The following is a 20,491-nucleotide window of genomic DNA, read 5'->3' as shown; positions in this document are numbered from 1 at the left end:
ATGCAGCTTCTTGACAAGCGGTTCTCAAAATTGGGTTATATTGTGCAAAGAGACCAAATATGCGTAAGGTAGTTGATAATATCGGTAATAATACATCTACGTTTAGGTACAGTGATGTTTATAATGTGATTTGAGGCGTTGCATGGCGAGGCATCAATGTATATTTGGTTTGCAGTAACACCTATTTTTTTATTTTATTAGTTTTTATTTTATTGATTTATTTCATTGAAATAAAATACATTAAAAAGCAATGTTCAGTATGAAAACCGATGGGTTGAATTGCACTGGTACACTTAAGTACAATATAAAAGTGAACTAATATAATGTATTATATATAAAACACCATGTGGATATCTACTTGATGGGTAGATTATGCTCTTTTGAGAACTTGTTATTGCTATATTATTTTCTACGACCACAGGGTAGATTTTCAGAATTCAGGAGACTTCTCAGTTCTGAAAAGAACTGTCCTGCTTAATAACTACCTGTACTACCTGGGCGGAAGGTAGGAAATGGAAAGTACAACGGTAGTGACTGCATATATGCAGACATAATGTTCAGTGTATAGTGTACTGTAAAAAATGATAAAACATGGATGGTAGTAGTACATGTAGCATTTAAGACTGACTATAACATTTAAAAAAAAAATGCATTTAAGCTTTTGTGGCAACAATACTTCTTTGCATCTGATAAAGTACAATGTAGTTGTTGCTATGAAAGCATAAAAGTGCAGTTTGAATGTAATTATTTAGTCTTAAAGTGCTACCACTTCCTTCCAGGTTTAATCTTACAGAATTACATGGCCTTTTTAAATTATTGTACAGCATTGTAGAAGTGAATTGAATTTATTGAATTGAATTGAATTGAATGGTTTTTCTTGTCAAGTATATAAAAAAAACATGAAATTTAAAAACCAATTTTACAGCAACATATAAAATATTAAAATGAACATCTGGAAGCAGGGTATTTTTAGCAAAAGTGATGTCATAAGTGTCTAGAGCTATTGTGTTCACTACACACGCTGTGTTGTTAAAACCTTCCTTTAAAGGGTGCATGTACTTTATGTAGGACAAAAAACACAATGTCCACAGATATTGACTAAACTTACGCAGTTTGAAGATAATGATAGTATAAAGCTTCCCTGAAAATATTTTGTGCTGAGGTGCTGCAGTTTTTGGAAAATGAGTAAAACAATGTCAATGTCATGAAAATAATTTTGGTCTCATGAGACCAATTTTTTTTTAAGCATTTACAAACATATCTTCATTACATTGTTTTACTCATTTCTCAAAAACTACAGCACCTCAGTAAGTAATATTTGAAGGAAAGCTTTCCACTATCATTATCTTCAAACCCTGTAATTTAAATGTAAATCTATGGACACTTTGAAAAAGTACCCACATCCTTTAATTTGACACTGTGCTATGGTACGTCAGAGCTAAAAAAAATTAACACTAGACTGCTTGCCCCAGGCCAGTAATTGTAGCGTTCGGCCAGTAAAATCAAGACAAGTCTGGTGCTCTTGTGGTTTTTTTTTTTCAGGTTTTCTTTCAGTCCATACCTTCTGTAAACCCTGCAAGTTATTTGTAAATCTGTGAACTTTTGTTCTGTTCAGAAAGTGTCCAATGACTTCAAAGACACTGGACACTAATTGTAATTATCAAAGAACAGTCTTCTCACTTGGTGTATCTCAATCAATGCATAAAATAACAAACCTGTGAAAATTTGAGCTCAATTGGTCGTCGAAGTTGCGAGATAATAATGCGAAAGAAAAAAACACCCTGGTCACATGGAAGTTGTGTGATTTTAGGTGCTTGATTTCAAGACCTTAAAATCTAATTCAAGGTCTCAAAATCAAATTTGTGGAAAATTACTTCTTTCTCGAAAACTACAATACTTCAGAGGAAGCCGTTTCTCACAATGTTTTATACCATCAACCTCTCCCCATTACTCGTAACCAAGAAAGGTTTTATGCTAATAATTATTTTGAGTAATTACCAATAGTGTCCACTGCCTTTAAAATTTAATCTTCTCATAGTGCTTTTTGTTTTAATAAAAACAGTTTTTACGTTGAACTGTGTAGAAACAACCGGACAAGTTCTGTGGTCTTGTGTTTAATTTTGTAAATTTGTATTCAGCATGAACAAAATGTTCACGCACATACTCATACTGCCAAAGTGCAGGATGGGCCCAAACCATTATTTTAACCACCCGGCCGGAAAGATCAATATAAATAACTAAAGTAGTGTTTCAATTAGGGACTGTGTTAAGAGCCTGTCTTCACAGCGCGGTAAAGCCGGGGTCAGTGGATGATCGCTAGTCCATTAACAACGTCCAGCCACCGACCAAGGTCATTATTACGCAGTGAAGATAAGCTTCTCACACTGTTACATTATTGCCATTTATAAATTCCTTTAACGAGAAAACAAAAGAAGACAACTTGTGCTGTTGGGATTTTGTTTTTTCGCCAATTAATTTAGGTTGTTTTATTCATGTTCAAGAGCCAATCTTGAGGCTCTTTTTTGTTTTTGCACAGGGCATAATTTCTATCATATTTAACTATTTGTTCACATTTTCACGAACAAGACTACGAGCATTGGAAGTTAACAGCAGTCGAAAAACTTTGATTAGTGTTTAGTTTTATGTTTTGCATAGTGGTTGATTTCATGTGTGTACCAGATGCCTAACTTACGTCAATTAATTGCGTGTTCTGAACAGTCTCTCGTTGCCAAGAAACAATATGCATTTTTTTAAAAGTTGATTTGATACATGTAGTTCCAATCATACTTTTACATACATTTACATGTACAATGTATTTTCAGAACTGAGAAGTCTCCCAAACCTCTGATTATCTACTCCGCAGTAGAAGAATAAAGCAAGACAGTTCCTTTAGAACAACTCTACCTGGCAAGTAGATACACACATGGTGTTACCGCAAACCAAATATACATTGATACCTCACCATGCAATGCCTCAAATCCTATAGGCATACTTATGGTCGACAACTTGTAGCAAGTATGATCTTATTCAAGGCATGTACATGTATGTGCTTCATTCGCGAGTGTTCCATCTTATATTCAAAGGATTTATGTGTGTTTAATCTTGTTGATGCATGGGGCGTCATTTAAAGTCACGAGTCTCTGCATGCAACCAAAGCACTTGTATGGAGCAATGACTTTCCAGCGTGCTCATTTAGGTGACTGGCCTCCATTGTGACTTTTCTCTGTTTACAAGAGCAAAATTGCTTTCCAATTAGCAAAGTAAAGTCCACATACATCACGTAGTATGTAAACATGTACATTGTAGATGTAGACATTTGTCAGAAATGAGAAGTTATTGTCTGCTATTACACTTTTGATCATTTGTATTAATGTATGCAGCGTCCACAGACTACAGGGGTACGTACAAAAAGTACAGGCATGCAACTGCAGTTTGACGAAAAAAGAAAAGTGAAAGAAGACAGGCCTACTTTGTATTATAGATTGTGTATTGTGTTTCTCATTTTTTCTACAACACAGCTGAGAAACCCAAAATTAAGAAATCAGTTGGGCCCGTTGTCATGGATGGTGGCATGATGACGTCAAAGCACAGGTTGACTATTCAGTCAATAATCTCTCACCATGTTCCAAAGTATTGCTTCAATCCTTCATCATACCTCTTCCCTTCTCAACATACAAACTTGTACTGTACAAACATGAGCATGGCTAATGAAATCTAGGTCTTAGGGATCAGAGTGTTTTGAAAGAGCGAGGGAGTCCTCGCTTCACTTTCAAATAAATCCAACCATCAGGAGGACAAAGCGAAATGCTCAATTTACGGGGCCAACGTAAATAGTACTAGTTACCCCGAACATCTTACGTCACACCATTAGGGTAATGAATAACACAACGGCCCAAGTTCATAGAGCTGCTAAGCACAAAAATTTGCTAAGCATGACATTTTTTGCCTTGATAAAAAAAGGATTGCCAACCAAATTTCCTTGTGATTTTCAGGATAAGCAAACAACAGCTGAATACCTGTAAGAAGCAATATGCAACAAATGGCAAATTGGTTGGTAATCCTGTTTTTACCACTGGAAGAAATTTCATGCTAAGCAAATTTCTGTGCTAAGCAGCTCTATGAAATTGGGCCCAGATACCGGCCTTCACAACTTGCTGGTTCCTGCCACTTGTACCTTTGACCTTGCATGCCGAAAAACGTACGCACTCAATGTGTAGTATTGAACTGGTAGTCTTGCATCATTATGTTTATCCAATGAAACCACTGGGTTTGTAAGGCCAGTGCCTGTCATTATCTTTGCGGATAATTAAAGGAGACCATTATCCATCATCAGTTCTTGTACACCCCAGGGAGTCTCAAAGCACTCATTAGTTTTTCTACTAGGCATGTGAAGCTATGTTCGAAACATTACACCCAATTATTTATAATGGTTTACAGGGTGCTGTCGCGCCACCTGCAGTCAACCATACCAAAAACGGCAGAGTGAACCACTTCTCCTAACAGTAAGTGTACTTTCATTTTTATGTGCATTACACGACACGAGGGACATCAACAAGTACGGCTTTACCATCCGTCCAAAGGATGAAACAATAATGGTGACGAGTCTTGCTTAAGAACACAAGTGTCAAGACCGAGACTCGTCCCACAGTCCACTCATCAGAAACACCAGGGCCCAATTTCAAAGAGTTGCATAAACCACAAATAATGCTGAACAATTGTCTGCTTTAATAGCAGAAATTAGCAGGATACCAGTTATAGTTCGCCTATATGTGACATCACAGTTTGGTGGTAACCTTATTCTGGTAAGCATAGTTTTGCTGTGCTAAGCTGTACTTTATGTGCTTAAGCAGCTCAGTGAGACTGGACCTTCAGCTTAAGTCCGGTGTGTTTGACTACTCAGCCACGACACCCCCATCCATTGCCTCAAGTAGGGCTCCTCTTTCTCTCACTCTCTGTAACTCCCCTTCTGTATAACTTACCCATCTTCCACTGTCACCTTTCAGGAAGCTGAAGATGAGTTTGAGTTCCTTGACCGAGATGCTGTAGCTTGCAATCACTCCAAGAATCTCCATCAATAGATCTGGGAGGAGGGAGAGAGAAGAAGATAAGCCACAATGAGCTGTAAGAGTTTCAGTGCATTAGAAGCAAAGATTAAAGAGCTCCGAAGAAGCACGATGGGGAAATGGAGCTCTATCTATGGTTGGATGATGAAATACTCATATAATACTCAACGTGAAGCAACGTGTAGTGTTAGGGCCATGTCACACGAGGCAATTTACGGGCAACCAGTTCCAGGCAATCTCCAAGAAGAAAAGGCATTCCCATTTGAATGTTAAAATTTGTCTTTTGTGGATCGTTAGACGATGTTATAAAATTCACTCCTGTGCTACCAAAGTGATCGTGTAGCATGTGCTGCAGTTGGTTGCCTCGAAGTTGCCTGGAAAAGTTGCCTTGTGTGACAAGGCCCTTAGAGCGCCAAGCGATGTGGAATCTTTTTCATTTCATGGGATTGTACAATTTGTATATTTCACGGAAAAGGTCTTTTAAGTAGCATAGGACTCGAACTGTCTCTAGCCAAGGGGAAATCTCGGTGGTCTAATTGGTATGACACTGCTCTAGAATTGCAAGGGTCATGGGTTCGAATCCCGCCCGAGTAATATGCCTGTGATTTTTTCACAGAACTCGGGTAAGTATTGAGTGTACAGTGCTTACAGTGGTTACACACATCGGTGTATATGGGTAAAAACCAAAATGAATGGTCTTTTAAGCAGATATCAATAAAATTAAAACAAAAACTCCAACATGCCTGGAATTTAACTTTTAAGAGGACAGGGTGATTTTTAATTTTCAAAAGGACACTTCGATTGGAAAATCTTAAAGTCTATGAGGCACTTTTGAAGGGGCACCAAGGCCAAGACAAGGGGCAAACAGAGGAAAATGCCTTCCTGATCTCCATGAAGTTCTAGGCCTGCTCCAAAAAAAGATAATATCGAGCAAGTGAACTGATATTTAATCTTTCAGAAAGTCCAACATCACAGCCTCAGGTCATTTGGCAAGTGTATGCACACCTGTTTGCATAGAAACTATGTACTGTACACACTGGATATAGAGGGGCTCGATTTCACAAAGCACCAAAGATCCATCTTTACAAGATGAGTTGTTGCCACAGTATTTTGTGTTGTGACACTACACTATGCGCAGCAATTAAGATCGACACACAGTTAAGATCTTAGCTCTTTGTGAAACCGGCCCCAGGCATGCCAGGTTGTGTATGTGTACAATATGCACTTGGTGGGGTGGCTGAAAGAAATTATTTGTTCACCGAACATTTAAAACCCATACTCCCCGGGCTCTTTTGCCTACTGGTGACCTCAACCTACATGTACAGGTGACCTCAATCATCAAGTAACCCTCCTCTCCTATGCCACTTCAAACCAAAATGTTTGGCCTTAGACTGGATTGGAACACCTGACCCGGTGAAGAGCAAATTGTTATTTTAGCCTACAGCCCTTGGTCCTTCTGAATCCTTCATTTCTACAAAAAAGATATTGACCCACTGCACGGCGACCAACGCACTAACACAACCCTATCCTGTCCCCCACATAGGGTGCCAAATGTACACACAGAAATTGCCCCAAAAATGGTAGAAATTGTAGCGGATTCCGCAGGTGTGTTCAGCGTCTGCAAGGGGTTAGAAGGATCTGGGAGGATTAAGCCCGGTTCATAGTTCTTGCAAATGCAAATGCGAAGTGAATATTGAGGCCACAAATTTGCAACGAATAATCCACAGCAGTTGAAATGTGCTCCACTCCTGCGAAACATTCCCTGCGAAAACGGCCTGTGATGTCAAAATTCGCATTTGCATTCGCAGGAAGTATGAACCGGGCTTTAGGGTTTGCTGCACTCTTCCAATTAAGTACAATGTTTGTATACATACCTGACAGCATTTCATTACATGACTGTAGTTTGTTGACAAGCTTCTGGATGAGGGAGACCTCGGTACACGCTTGGAGATTCAGAAGACTCTTTCTCAAGATGGCGATAAACATGCTCCATATCTCAGCCTGCAGAAAGAGGAAAGAATTATACAAGAACAACTAATGAGCATTTATTAATTTTGGTTTTACCCTTACACCGATGTGTGTTAGCACTTTATACTCTGTACTTTCCCAAGAGTTCTGTGATTATTTTTTACAGGCATATTACTCTGGTGGGATTCGAACTGATGACTTTTACAATTCTACAGCAGTGTCTTACCAACAAGACCACCGAGCTAGCCCAGTAGCTTGAGGCAGTTTGAATCCTTTATTTTAGCAGCGGATACTGCATCTATTAAACTAATGAGCAACTGGAGAAATTGGACATTAGATAGAAGTTGTAGAACTAGTATTTTAAAATATTGGCTTATTACTAGACTAATGGTCTCTTCATGAAACCACAAAATGACCTACTACTCATTTCTGTTTCTAATAATGTTCTACTTCCTCTTTCCAATTTCTAACAACATTTTTTTTTTCAAGTATTGACTTATTTCCATACTAATGGTCTCTTCGTGAAACCACAAAGTGATTTGGCATTTGAAAAACAAGCTTCTAGAGGAAATGAACATGCATGTCATGAAATTGGGCGAGCCTTAAAGACATTGGACACTATTGGTAATTGTCAAAGACCAGTCTTCTCACTTGGTGTATTTCAACATATGCATAAAATAATAAACACTGTGAAAATTGGAACTCAATCAGTCGTCGAAGATGCGAGATAATAATGAAAGAAGAAACATCCTTGTCCCAAGAAGTCGTGTGTTTTCAGATGCTTGATTTCGAGACCTCAAATTCTAAATCTGAGGTCTCAAAATCAAATTCATGGAAAATTACTTCTTTCTCGAAAACTACTCCACTTCAGAGGGAGCCGTTTCTCACAATGTTTTATACTACCAACCTCTCCCCATTACTTGTTACACAAGTAAGGTTTTATGTTAATAATTATTTTGAGTAATTACCAATAGTGTCCACTGCCTTTAATGTAAGTTGATCTTTGTGAAAACATTAAGACAATTCAACAAACATACATTTCTACATTTTCTGAATATTGCAATACAGGACTTGAATTTTACACTGCCTGAGGCCAGTGGTTCTAGCTTTAAGCCAGTAAAATTGGGAACGGACAAGTCCGAGTGTCTTGTGTTTATCTGTTGAAGTTATTACATCTCTTAAATTCATAAAAAAGTATGTTCAAAGGTGGACTTTGATTCTGGTCAATGTTTTAACAGGTATGAAAGTACACTCACTTATAAGACAAATAAAAATCCTTCCTTAGTGTTTAAAGGAACACGTTGCCTTGGATCGGTCGAGTTGGTCTATAAAAAGCGTTTGTAACCGTTTGTTATAAAATGCATATGATTGGAAAGATGTTTTAAAAGTAGAATGGGTAATTCACACAAATGTGCCTCGAAATTGCGTGGTTTTCCTTTTACTTTGCAAACTAACACGGTTGGCCATTTATGCGAGTCAAAAATTTGACTCCCATAAATGGCCGACCGTGTTAGTCGACGAGGTAAAAGGAAAACCGTGCAATTTCGAGGCATGTTTGTGTGAATCATTGTATCCTACTTTTACAACATCTTTCTAATCATGCATTTTATAACAGACGGTTACAAACGCTTTTTAAAGTTCAACTCGACCGATCCAAGGCAACGTGTTCCTTTAATTTGTTCAACTAAAACAATTCATGTGTTTATAAAATGTCTTTACTCCTTTAGATTCTGTCTTGTAAAATCAATTTTGGTCCATTAAACATTTTCAGCTACAACCCCTGTGGTCTTGCTGAATTTTACTTGTTGAAGTCCTACAATGATTACATCTTTGGGGATGTGTGTCTCTTTCAGAAAATGCAAAAGCAAATTGTTGAGATAGACGCCCCCTTCGTTTACTAATTATTATTTTAACATTTAAGCTTAATGTATGTCGCTCTTTATGAAAACAATGCCGAAAGTGAAACAGCATACTTACAACAGTTAGTAAGTATAAAGGCAGTGGACACTATTGGTAATTACCCCAAATAATTATTAGCATAACACCTTAATTGGTAACGAGTAATGGGGAGAGGTTGATGGTATAAAACATTGTGAGAAACGGCTCCCTCTGAAGTGATGTAGTTTTTGAGAAAGACGTAATTTTCCATGAATTTGATTTTGAGTCCCTCGGATTTAGAACTTGAGGTCCCGAAATCGAGCATCTGAAAGCACACAACGCCGTGTGACAAGGGTGTTTTTTCTTTCATTGTTATCTCTCAACTTTGAAGACCGATTGAGCTCAAATTTTCACAGGTTTGTTATTTTATGTATATAATGAGATACACCAAGTGAGAAGACTGATCTTTGACAATTACCTATAGTGTCCACTGTCTTTAAATGCACATAGGCTATGCAGGGCTTTTTTTTTTTTTTAACTTGACCACAAGCCCAAGGCCAGTTGTCTTAGCTGCTTAGTGTCGGGCCAGTAAACACATGACCCGACAAGCCCGTCAGTCCACGGCCGGTCTTGTGTTGTTTTAAATGAACAGTAATACCTCACTGTGTAATATCTTGGACAAAAACAATTTATGTTCAAATGATGACTTTGACTCTGAAAAAATCCATACACAATGAACCTTTCCATTCTATTAAGTAATGAATGTACATGTACTATTATTATTATTAATTATGGTTAGTTTATTCAGAACACTCCTTGTAGCACAAAGGCTGAATTGCGCAGTGCTTTGCAAAAACAAAAATAAAACATTAAAATAAACAGAATACAGAGTTAAATTGTAGTACCCATAAATAATAATAATAATAATATCAAAGTCTTATATACATGTAGCGCACGTATCTACCAACAAGGTACTAAAGGCACTGAGTGTATACAAACCTACAGAAAGATAGGTTATTGAAGTGATGAATTCTGAGACCCAATTATGTAACAACCTATAAGGGTTTACAAGGTACTATGGTGCATATAGCAGCCAAAGCCAAGAACACAAGGCAAACCCCTTCTCTTTTCGATAAGTACATTGGGTTCTTTTACATGCGTTACACAACACATGGGACCAACGGCTTTACTACCTATCCGAAGGACGAAGCATTTTGGTTCTGGTCATGTTAAAAAAATTCTGGTCCAGACAACATTTTGAGCTACACTGTACAAGCCATGTGGTGAACACTTGGTAATACATACCACACACATATTGAACTTAATCACTCATCACTGATTCACATTATTGTGTTCATCCAAAATGAGTTTTGAATTGATTAATTTAAATTGTAAATGGGATCGTATAAACTCTGCATCATCAATAACTGAACACTATGTATTTGTCATGCCTGTCATACGCCATGTGCTAGAATTGAATTTATAGTTCATGTACGGTTCAAGCACAAACTGTGTGTTACAATACAAAGACAAGGGGTTTGCCGTTCACTTTTTCAGTGACTAGACAGCAGGACCAGTCAGCTTGTCATTAAAGGAACACGTTGCCTTGGATCGGACGAGTTGGTCAAAACAAAAGCGTTTGTAACCGTTTTTTATAAAATGCATATTGTTGGAAAGATGTTTTAAAAGTAGAATACAATGATCCACACAAGTTTGCCTTGAAATTGCGTGGTTTTCCTGTTACTGTGCGAACTAACATGGTCGGCCATTTATGGGAGTCAAAATTTTGACCCCCATAAATGGCCGACGTGTTAGTCGACGAGGTAAAAGGAAAACCACGCAATTTCGAGGCATGTTTGTGTGGATCATTGTATTCTACTTTTACAACATCTTTCTAACCATATGCATTTTATAAAAAACGGTTACAAACGCTTTTCAAAGACCAACTCGACCGATCCAAGGCAACGTGTTCCTTTAAACTAGTCCACCCGCTTTTTTTACTATTTCAAATGAAATAGAGATGCTTTTAAACACTGAGCAAGCCACTAACCCGGCCAAAATGCTTGGGCCACCCATTCGCAACACAACTATAAACATTCTCTCCCCCTTCCTTGATGGCAGCGTAGACCGCCCCATGAGCCTTTTTGAGGTATGGCGGACGTGATACGCGCGCATCACACGCCGCGACTGATGCCACGCTCACCATGTTGGTGGTCATTAGGTTTACGTGTTGTCGCTTAAAATGCGCACTTCACTGAATAACATACGTTCTATTTCTATGGTCAATACGCACAAATTTACCACAACTTTACAGTGTTGTAGCATTGTGTCCGCCATATCTCAAAAAGGCTTATGAGAGCCAACATTGAAGGGGGAACGGGGGCCGTGTTGCGGGGGCCCAACAAGATATGGCCCGGATTACAGCCGGACCAAATGGAGTGAATTTTTGACTGGTCCTTGGGTGTTTGGCCAACGGACCGATGCTGCAAAAACAAGAATCCTGATAAAAGCTGCTGGACATTGTACTTTTGAATATCAAGTCACAGGGCTCAATTTATTTAAAGGGAAGGTACACGTTTGGTAATTACTCAAAACACATATGAACTTAAAAACTGACTTGGTAACGAGCATTGAAGAGCTGTTGATAGTATAAAGCATTGTGAGAAACAGCTCCCTCTGAAGTAGCATAGATTTTGAAATAGAGGTAATTTCTCACTAAAACAATAAAAGACTTCCAGCTAGAAGTTTTTTATTCCTATCTGGAGCACACAAATTCGTCCAACAAGGGTGTTTTTTACTCCCAACTCCGATTACCAATTGAGCTAAATTTTTCACAGGTTTGTTATTTTATGCATATGTTGAGATACACCAAGTGAATACACTGGTCTTTGACAATTACCAATAGTGTACCTTCCCTTTAAGGAAAATCTACACGACCATAAGGATTGTTGTACACGTAGCTTAAAATCTACAAAGAACCAGACTTTTTTGTACAAGATCAGAATCAAAATGAAAAAAGGGAAATATTTGTACGGTACATGCATGTAAAACTAAAATGTTATTTTTTTATCCCTGGTGCATGCTATACATGAAAACAAAATGCAAGTAGAATGTCAAGTTAGTAAGTGTATCAAACTAAACCTAAATCTCTATTGGGAGGACTGTCGACTCAGCCGTTGTGGTCTTTACGCTTTAAACAGTTTCTTCCCATCTTTAAGAGAATGCTATCTTTAGGCAGAAGAATGCTGGACTGCTGAGGATACTGTGGGGGGCTAGAGGGATCCATGCTGTTCCCTACTCGGCCCCAGCATCATCAGGGGCAGCTGTCCGGCATTATCCTGAAGACGAGCAGGAGTATACCACTCGAAATGCAATACCACAACAGCTCTTTTTCACAGCCAACACTTCCTCCAAAAGTACATGTGTAGATTTACACAAGACTGTGCCTGCAAGTTAACTAGTGTAGTTACTATTATCAACACTATGAAAGCTTCAATTGTCACTGAAGATGAAAGTATAAACTATTGAGATTATTACTTGAAACTCACAACATTTTGAAGTTGAGGTCCATGGCAAGTGTGGTACTCAAATTTCGTACATACATGTACAATATGTAACATGTTCATTGTGACATGTACATATGTAACATGTTCATTGTGATACAGCATTTTCAGGAATAGTGTACACATGTTGACTGGCAATGAGGTAACTAGTGTACGTCTATTCCCCCGAGGGACTTTGAGTGACTAGAGTGACTTGGAGTGACTAGAAGAGGGACCTATATAGGCCCCCTCTTCTGGTCACTCACTGGCCCGAGGGGAAATAGACGTACACTAGTTACCGAATTATGCCCGTCAATATGTGTTGTATAACACACCTCGGTCTTAAATAAGAACAGAAATCTGGAAAAGAAAGGAAGTTTCAAGTCGAGAGGGCGCTTTAACCAGGCACTATTTTCAAAGACTTGTGCCCACCTGGCTACTATTCCCGCAAAACACGCGCGCGCGATCACTAGACTATATTAGTTGATCCCATGTGGCCGTGTTTCAGCCAACCAGGATACAGAACAAGCAAGATGTGTGTTATAATATAGTTTATTACTCAACAGCATTGAAAGGTACATCAGAATCAAAGTCAACATCTGAACATAATTTGTTTTTCTCCAAGCTATTACACACTGAGGTGTTATTACTCAATTGGAAAACACAAGACCGCCAGACTTGTCCAATCATGTGTTTACTGGTCCATCAAATCACTGGCCTCAGGCCAGCGGTTCACTCTAAGATTCGAGCCCTCAAGATGTTGAACTGTTTCCTCACCTGTAGTTTCTCCTCACAGTGATCGATAAGCTCCAGGAGATGGTTGATATTCTCAGGATCTTCAATGACGAAGTTGGACTCCAAGTCAAACTCTCCACCCACAAGCTGTTCAACAAAAACATACAGAGAAATATTATTATTTTATTATTAATTTATTCTGGTTGTGAAGCCAAGGACTCTCAGAAAAGCCAAGAACCCAATGGAGAGAAGACAAGAAAGGAAGTTTCAGTTTTAGGTGTGAGAGAATTATTCCAGGGAAAACCCACGCAGTCAGGTGGGGACTGAAAACCCAATCCACATAGTGCCCCCACTGGGATTTTATGCATATGTTGAGATACACCAAGAGAGAAGACTGGTCTTTGACAATTACCAATAGTGTCCAGTGTCTTTAAATATGTACATACTGTGATACTCAAGAGAATAAAAGAAATTATCTGATTTTTTCACAAAAAATTTTCACAAAGAGGTAGCCTATTATTATTGAATTTATATACACCAGACCACCGGGCTTTGTCCGCTCTTGAGTTTACTAGCCCCGATGCTAAAATCACTGCCCCCGGGCTGGTGGTCCAGTGTTGATTTCAAGCGATGCTTTTGATGTATTTTGCGATGTGTCATTAAGCCTTTTGGGTGGTAAGCAGTTTGCAATTTTGCTAGTTCTATTTACTCAAACCCCTTTTCACACTACTCTATTCCCTGGGGGCAACCCTGGGGAATAACAGCGGGCCCTTTCACACTTGGAAAGCTTTACCCCTGATCTACCCCAGCAAATGGGCAAAACCCTGGGGAATAGCCACCCCTGCTCTGGAGTAGGGGTACACGGTAAAACCCTGGGGTTTTCTTGAAATGTGCAGCTGGAACCCCTTAGACGAAGACATTGTGGAAGTGAGCTGGGTAAAAATGGGGTAAAAAAACTCCCGGGCCTCCCAGGGCTGTCCACCGGGATAAGAAATACAATGTGAAAAGGACTTATGAAAGATTACAACACACATACTATCGCATAATAATAATCAGGCCTGTTAGTGAACCCTTAAAAAAAGAGCTGATACACCATATGGTGTAAGAATGTAACGTCAAAAGAACTAGTCACACATTTACGCTGGTCGAATTTGGGCACCCCAATAATCCAGTAACTAGGCTATATCATGTAGTTGTACGTAATTGTTGCCAAGCTTTTATAAGGCATGCCAGGCTTATATTACAGGGAAAAAAGAAACAAATTAGGACAGAAACAAAAATATAATATAGAGAGAAAAAAACGGAAATAAAAAAATCGGCCTGATCAATAAAAAAACGTATATATCCGCTTTAAAGCAGATATTTCACAGGCCAGAATAATGCAATTTTTAAATAAATACTGAATATTATTTCTACAGCTATGTAGAGCTATGTATGAAATAATACCTATATGTGAGGTTGTATTAGATTGCAGGGTCCTGATAATTGGATTTATAACAATTCAATCTTGGTGTGAAGTTAATCCCATAAAATTGCAAGATGTTACGTTAAAGTTTTACAGCCTCTCTACAAGATTTGCCAAAAAAGGAAATTGGAACGTCTAGTCATAACAAAGGCCTGGTCTTTCACGTCAGTGATGCACTCTTGCCAGAAAATCTTGAGGTGCACAGAGATCAAAACAAGATCTAGAAACCCGGGGAAATGCTGACACATAACATGCCTGCATTAATTTACACTGTGGACAATTGAGTACAATATGTTGTACAGGGCCCATGTTCATAAAGCTTGTAAGCACAAAAATTTGCTTAGCGTGAAATTTCTTCCTTAATAAAAACAGGATTTCCAACCAAATTTTCACGTGATTTTCAGGATAAGCAAACAACAACTGAATGCCAGTAACAAGTAATATGAAACAAGTTAAAACTTGGTTGGTAATCTTGTTTTTTATTGAGAAAGAAATTTCATGCTAAGCAAATTTTTGTGCTTACAGGCTTTATGAAATTGGGCCCAGGTACTTTGTAACATTTTACAAGGTATTGTGGCACAAACTTAATGGAACCAACCATGGCAGAAACACTGGGCGATGAGTCAGGCCTGATACTTCACCGAGGCAATATGCCCCCAGGTCATTGCCTTGGTGCCCTTGAAATGCTCCAGTAGAAATTTACAACTTCTTCATTTCGTGCCCTTGCCCTTTCAAAAACGAAGCATACAGGCCTGGATACGTGTACTGCAGCCGATTTCACGAAACGCTAGGATTAATCCTAACTCGAGTTAGGACGAGCAACCCATCCCAACTTAAGAAGGGTTCAATGCGTCCTACATATTTGAATACGGATCTGAACCCGTCCTAAGTCCTAAGATTAATCCTAAGTTAGGAAGATTTTGGTGAAATCGACAGCTGGATTCTTTTATGTAAACTGCTCAACACACAAATCCTACAGCTCGGTGTGAGCTCCAAAGGACAAAGCGTCAATGGTAAAATGTCTTGCTTTTAAAGGACACAAGCTTCTAGACCAGGACTTGAACCCACACTCTGCCGATAAGAAACACAAGAGCTTAAGTCAGTTGCGCTTGACCACTCCACCACGACACCCCACATATTGTATCTTTTATTTTTCCTGTCTGTAAACACAGCCTAATTTAATGCATGCTATGAACAAAGTGCACATCTCACAGTATACAAAATAAAAATTTCTATAAATAAATATTAAAATCAAGTTATGTACATTTGTACAAGACGTGTACATAAACCTTTACCAAGGCTCAAATTTCAGAAACTCTCTTCCAGATCACAGCATCTTTGAACTTTCTCACTTGACGGAGAAATATTTGCACATGCCCATTTGTATGTCACCAACTATATTTGTTTACTTTTTACATTTGCTGTACTTTTAGAAGTCAATGTCTACATGAAGACTTATATGTAGACTTGGAAAATCAATCAATCAGTCAGTCGTAAAATTTACAAGGCGCCAATTCATTGGTCGCTGCTCATACATGTAGCACTGTACAGTAAGCTCTCAAAAAGGTTTTGAGTGAAGTTTTGAAGATGGCTACTGTAGGAGATTGTTTGATGTTCCCAGGGAGATGATTCCGCATACCAGGTAGAGCGATAGAGAGGCACGATCCCTCAACTGTGTTTGCTTGTAAAGAATATCAAGTTATAAACCAAGTGGGAAACGACCCTGGCTGCTGCTTCCCCCAGGTTGTTTTGCAAACTTGGGTGTGATCCCTGGCTACACGGCAGCTAATAGTTGTATGGCTTCTGACAAAATAGGAGACCCCCCCAGCATACAGTAGGACTAGTTAGCTTGGTTGATAGAGTACTGGCACGTTAAATGAGAGGTTGTTGGTTCAAATCCTGCTGAGGCTCTAGTCAACTGTTTGAAAAGACGCTTGGCTGTAGGACTTTTTGGGGACTTCATTTAATTTATTCTGGTTGTGAAGCTAAGGACTCTCTGAAAAGTGAACTTAATCACTTCATTATCCAAATACCCAATCAAGATAAGACACACAAGGAAGATTCAGTTTGAAATTATGGGAGGAAAACCCCAGAGAATACCCAATCCATGTAGTGTCCCCAGCCTGATGCGAACGGAGGTCCTAGAGGTGGAAGGCAGGGAAAGAAACCTTGAGTGTAGACTGGGCCCCTGTCTTTATCCGCAAGGATAAAGACAGGTACCTGCTACTCAGATCCAGTGATTCCATTGGATACAATGATATCATTGAATAAAGGTGCAATGACATGAGCTTTCAATAGATGCCCAAACAGTACACTCCAATCACGTCCGCCATAGAATTTGACTTCGTACCTCTACATTGTATGTGAAATGAATATAGGTCAAAGGTGCAAGTACACCCCGGCTGGAGGCCGGTCTCTGGCGTTATTCACGAGCCTTGAAGTGTGACGTCAGATGTTCAGGCTACCTTGAGTGTTACACTAGTGCTACATAGAATCACATAATACAATGTAAGTGTATCAAAGCATTTAAATGTATGATAGCCAACAATTCTCGCCATTACCTTTCCACATTCCCGCAAGGACGTAACTAAAGAAAGAGCATTAAGCAATTATTGTGCAAAATTGTGTTTCAAGAAAACCAAGCATGAAAGTTTGATTGGTTTTCTGTCATTTATAAGTCCTTCCTGTATGGTTTAATTCTTCACAGGAATGGAAAAGCATGTCTTTGGGGGTAACTCTAGCCACGAAAATGTAACTCTAACACTGTAACAGGGCTGAACAATAATGCCACATTTTTATGTCTGGAGAAATTTTCTTGCTTTTGACATTCTGATGTTGGAACAAAATGTACTGTGTGTGCCTTATGCCCTTTCACGGGTTACCTTAAATGTTTTCACATTTAATTGACAGCCTGACTTCCAATATGAACATTAATAATGTCAGGTGTAGGTGAAGTGTTATCTTTCCTAGCCTTCCACCTCTAGGACCCGGTTCAAATCCCGCTGGGGGCACAATGTGGATTGGGTTTTCAGTCCCTAACGAACTGCATGGCATGTGTTCTCCGTGGACATAATACTTTTTCCTCCCACATCTAAACCTGTCTCCTCAATGTACGGTAGACGGCAAGTACAGTGATTAAGTTCAGTAGTCCTTGGCTTGACGACCAGAATAAATGAAATGAAATGAAATGAAATGAAAAAAAAAAAATTCCTACTGCAACAAAACAGGAAGTCCTTGAATGTACAAAATAACATGATTATTATGAATACATACATGTAATAATAGTAGTACAAATCAAACGCATGCAATATAAACATTGGTAGTTGTCGAACACCAATATCCACACTAAGCTTGGGCGATATATCCACACTAAGCTTGGGCGATATCACGATATTATCGAATATCGCGATATTAATTTGGAAACGATTTCAATATCGGATGGATTTGGTTTTAATCGAAATATCGATAAATCGCAATATATTGCGATAATCGCGATATATCGCGATATCGATTAAATATCGCGATGTATTTGCTAGCCGAGACATCTTGCACCCCCATAGGTTTGGACAAAAACCAGAAGAATATGTCATTAGAACACCTCTCTTATGCTATGTCTCTTCTACAACTTTCACTTGGAGATTGAAGACTGATGATGTCAAATTTAATTAATCGCGATTATATCGAATATCGCGAAATATTGTCGGCGATATATCGTGAATAAAATAAATCGATATCGCCCAAGCTTACCTTAATCCACACGTTATGTGACCCAACACACATGCATACATGAAATAACAAACCTCTAAAAGTTAAGGCTCAATTTGTCATCAGAGTCACAAGAAAATAATTACAAAAACATTATATGTTTTCACAGTTTTCAAACAATAGGGTTTTGGACTAGACCTATACTCACTATAGTTCTAGTTTTAATTGTTCAATAGCTGTAATAGTATTTCAGGTGAAGTTTTTCCAAAAGTGCAAATCTGTGAACATGTATAATTTTAACTTGACTAATGATCTGGTGTCTTTTAAGTGGCCATTTTGAATAACAAATGTTTGAAATGTTTCAACATTTTGAGGGAATTGTTTTGAATGGTCATCAAATTTTATTAAAACTATGATTGAGAGGAGAGATGTTGTTTGACTGCCCATTTTAAATTGATAATAATTTCATCGAATGATGTTGTTAGGAAGTTAATTTCATTGAAGAACTCCAATATAAAGAAACGTATTGCACTCTAAACCTTGCATGCTTGGAACAATGAGGGAACTACCCATAGTAGAATAATTATGCACTAATATCGGAAAGCCTTCCTCAATTTTTGATGGGAGTTAGTCTGGTACCATTTCCCGAACAGCGCTATTACCATGGTTCAGCTTGAGCTGTGTGGGTATACTAATTAACAAATCCATTGTGTGTCGTTAGTTGAAATTAATCCCTCTTTGTAGTGCATGTGTGTGGAGCTATTAAGTAACAATGCAAACTGACCATAACTAAAACCCATGGCTTGAAACTGCTGATTACCCATTTACATAGCCCAAACCCTACTACCAACATCATGTATGCAGTACACTTTTGTCTGACCGTCGTGTACACATACGACCATTATGACTGTGCCAATGATGACTGTACAAGCGACATGATGATGGCTGTGCACCCCGTTACCATGGCACTAAGACTGATGATAATGAAAGGCGTAATTACACGTCGCATGGCATGATCTCAGCAGGCGGCGCGGGGTTCTCTGAGATGACAGTGGCCATCAGAGCTTGGGAAGGAAGTGCGCCAGTGAAAGGGTTACAAACGTGAAGCTTCTTCCGAGTGTTGCACAGGACACTTCTACTCCTAGCTTAGTTGAACCATGGAGGTGGATGAACGTGTGAAAAACAGAATGACCTGTGTGCATTCATGCTATAATTACCTGTGACATAGAGATTTTCCAATTTGTTATTCCTCGTAACACAGTACATGTACCCATGTAAACTGTGTTGTATGTATGATCACAATGGCAAGCAACTTGCCTAATAGTAAGCAAATTTTTAAGGGGTTTTAAGAAAGTTTCTTAATTGTAAGCAAATTTTGTAATGGTAAACAAATCGCTTAATGGTTAACAAATTGCTGCATAGCAGTAAGCAAAATTCTTAATGGTTAGCAAATTGCTTAATGTTTTAAAAGCAAAATGCTTAATAATAGTAAGCAAAATTCTTAATGGTTAGCAAATTGCTGTCGTCTCTGACCCCCCCCCCTCCAACTACATAAGACGGTGAAAATTTTGAACAGTTTCGACGACTCCTATGGGTTGTGTTTGATAGCATTTTTTTAACAGAAACAACGACACACGCATCTGATACTTTTAGCTTCACAGAAGCAACAGAGGCAATTGCCTCCATGCTTCTGGTCATTGCCCTAGTGTATTGTGGCGAAGTGGTCAAGAACACTGGACTTGAGCCCTGGGCCCAACTTCATAGAGCTGCTTAAGCACAAAATTTTGCTTAAGCGAAAAAATCCTTGCTTAGTAAAATCAGACTGGCCAAGACTCCACTCAATTGTAATGCTAAGTAAACAACAGCTAAATACCAGTCACCACAAGCAATGTATATGGCATGAAATTTTGGCCAGTAGCATGTGTAAAATAAGCGAGCTATTTTCATGCTTAAGCAATTTTTTTGCGTAGGCAGCTCTATGAAATTGGCCCCTGGTGTGTGGGTTCCAGTCCCAGTCATGACACTTACCCTTAAAAGCAAACATTCAACACTATTGCTTCAGAGCGTAAAGCCGTAGGTCCTGTTTCATGATAATACAGGTTAAAGAACCCAGTACACTTATTGTTTTAAAGAGA

The 20,491-nt window shown here is 38.7% G+C and overlaps 1 protein-coding gene across 7 annotated transcripts in view; it reads right to left on the bottom strand.

The window, feature by feature from the left end:
• Nucleotides 1-20,491, bottom strand: part of LOC139936110 (neurobeachin-like) — a 277,304-nt gene that overhangs the window by 244,910 nt on the left and 11,903 nt on the right. For all 7 annotated transcript variants that reach the window (XM_071930832.1, XM_071930837.1, XM_071930836.1 and 4 more), the window contains exons 2-4: nucleotides 13,229-13,333; nucleotides 6,938-7,064; nucleotides 4,980-5,080 (exon numbers count right to left, since the gene is read on the bottom strand). In XM_071930832.1, coding sequence (XP_071786933.1) covers nucleotides 4,980-5,080; nucleotides 6,938-7,064; nucleotides 13,229-13,333 — 333 coding nt within the window. The remainder of the gene's footprint in view (nucleotides 1-4,979; nucleotides 5,081-6,937; nucleotides 7,065-13,228; nucleotides 13,334-20,491) is intronic.

This window comes from Asterias amurensis, chromosome 4 (genome assembly GCF_032118995.1).
Source record: "Asterias amurensis chromosome 4, ASM3211899v1".
Classification (NCBI taxonomy): Eukaryota; Metazoa; Echinodermata; class Asteroidea; order Forcipulatida; family Asteriidae; genus Asterias; species Asterias amurensis.
The sequence above is the reverse complement of the archived record's forward strand: the minus strand, read 5'-3'. Positions and strand labels throughout refer to the sequence as shown.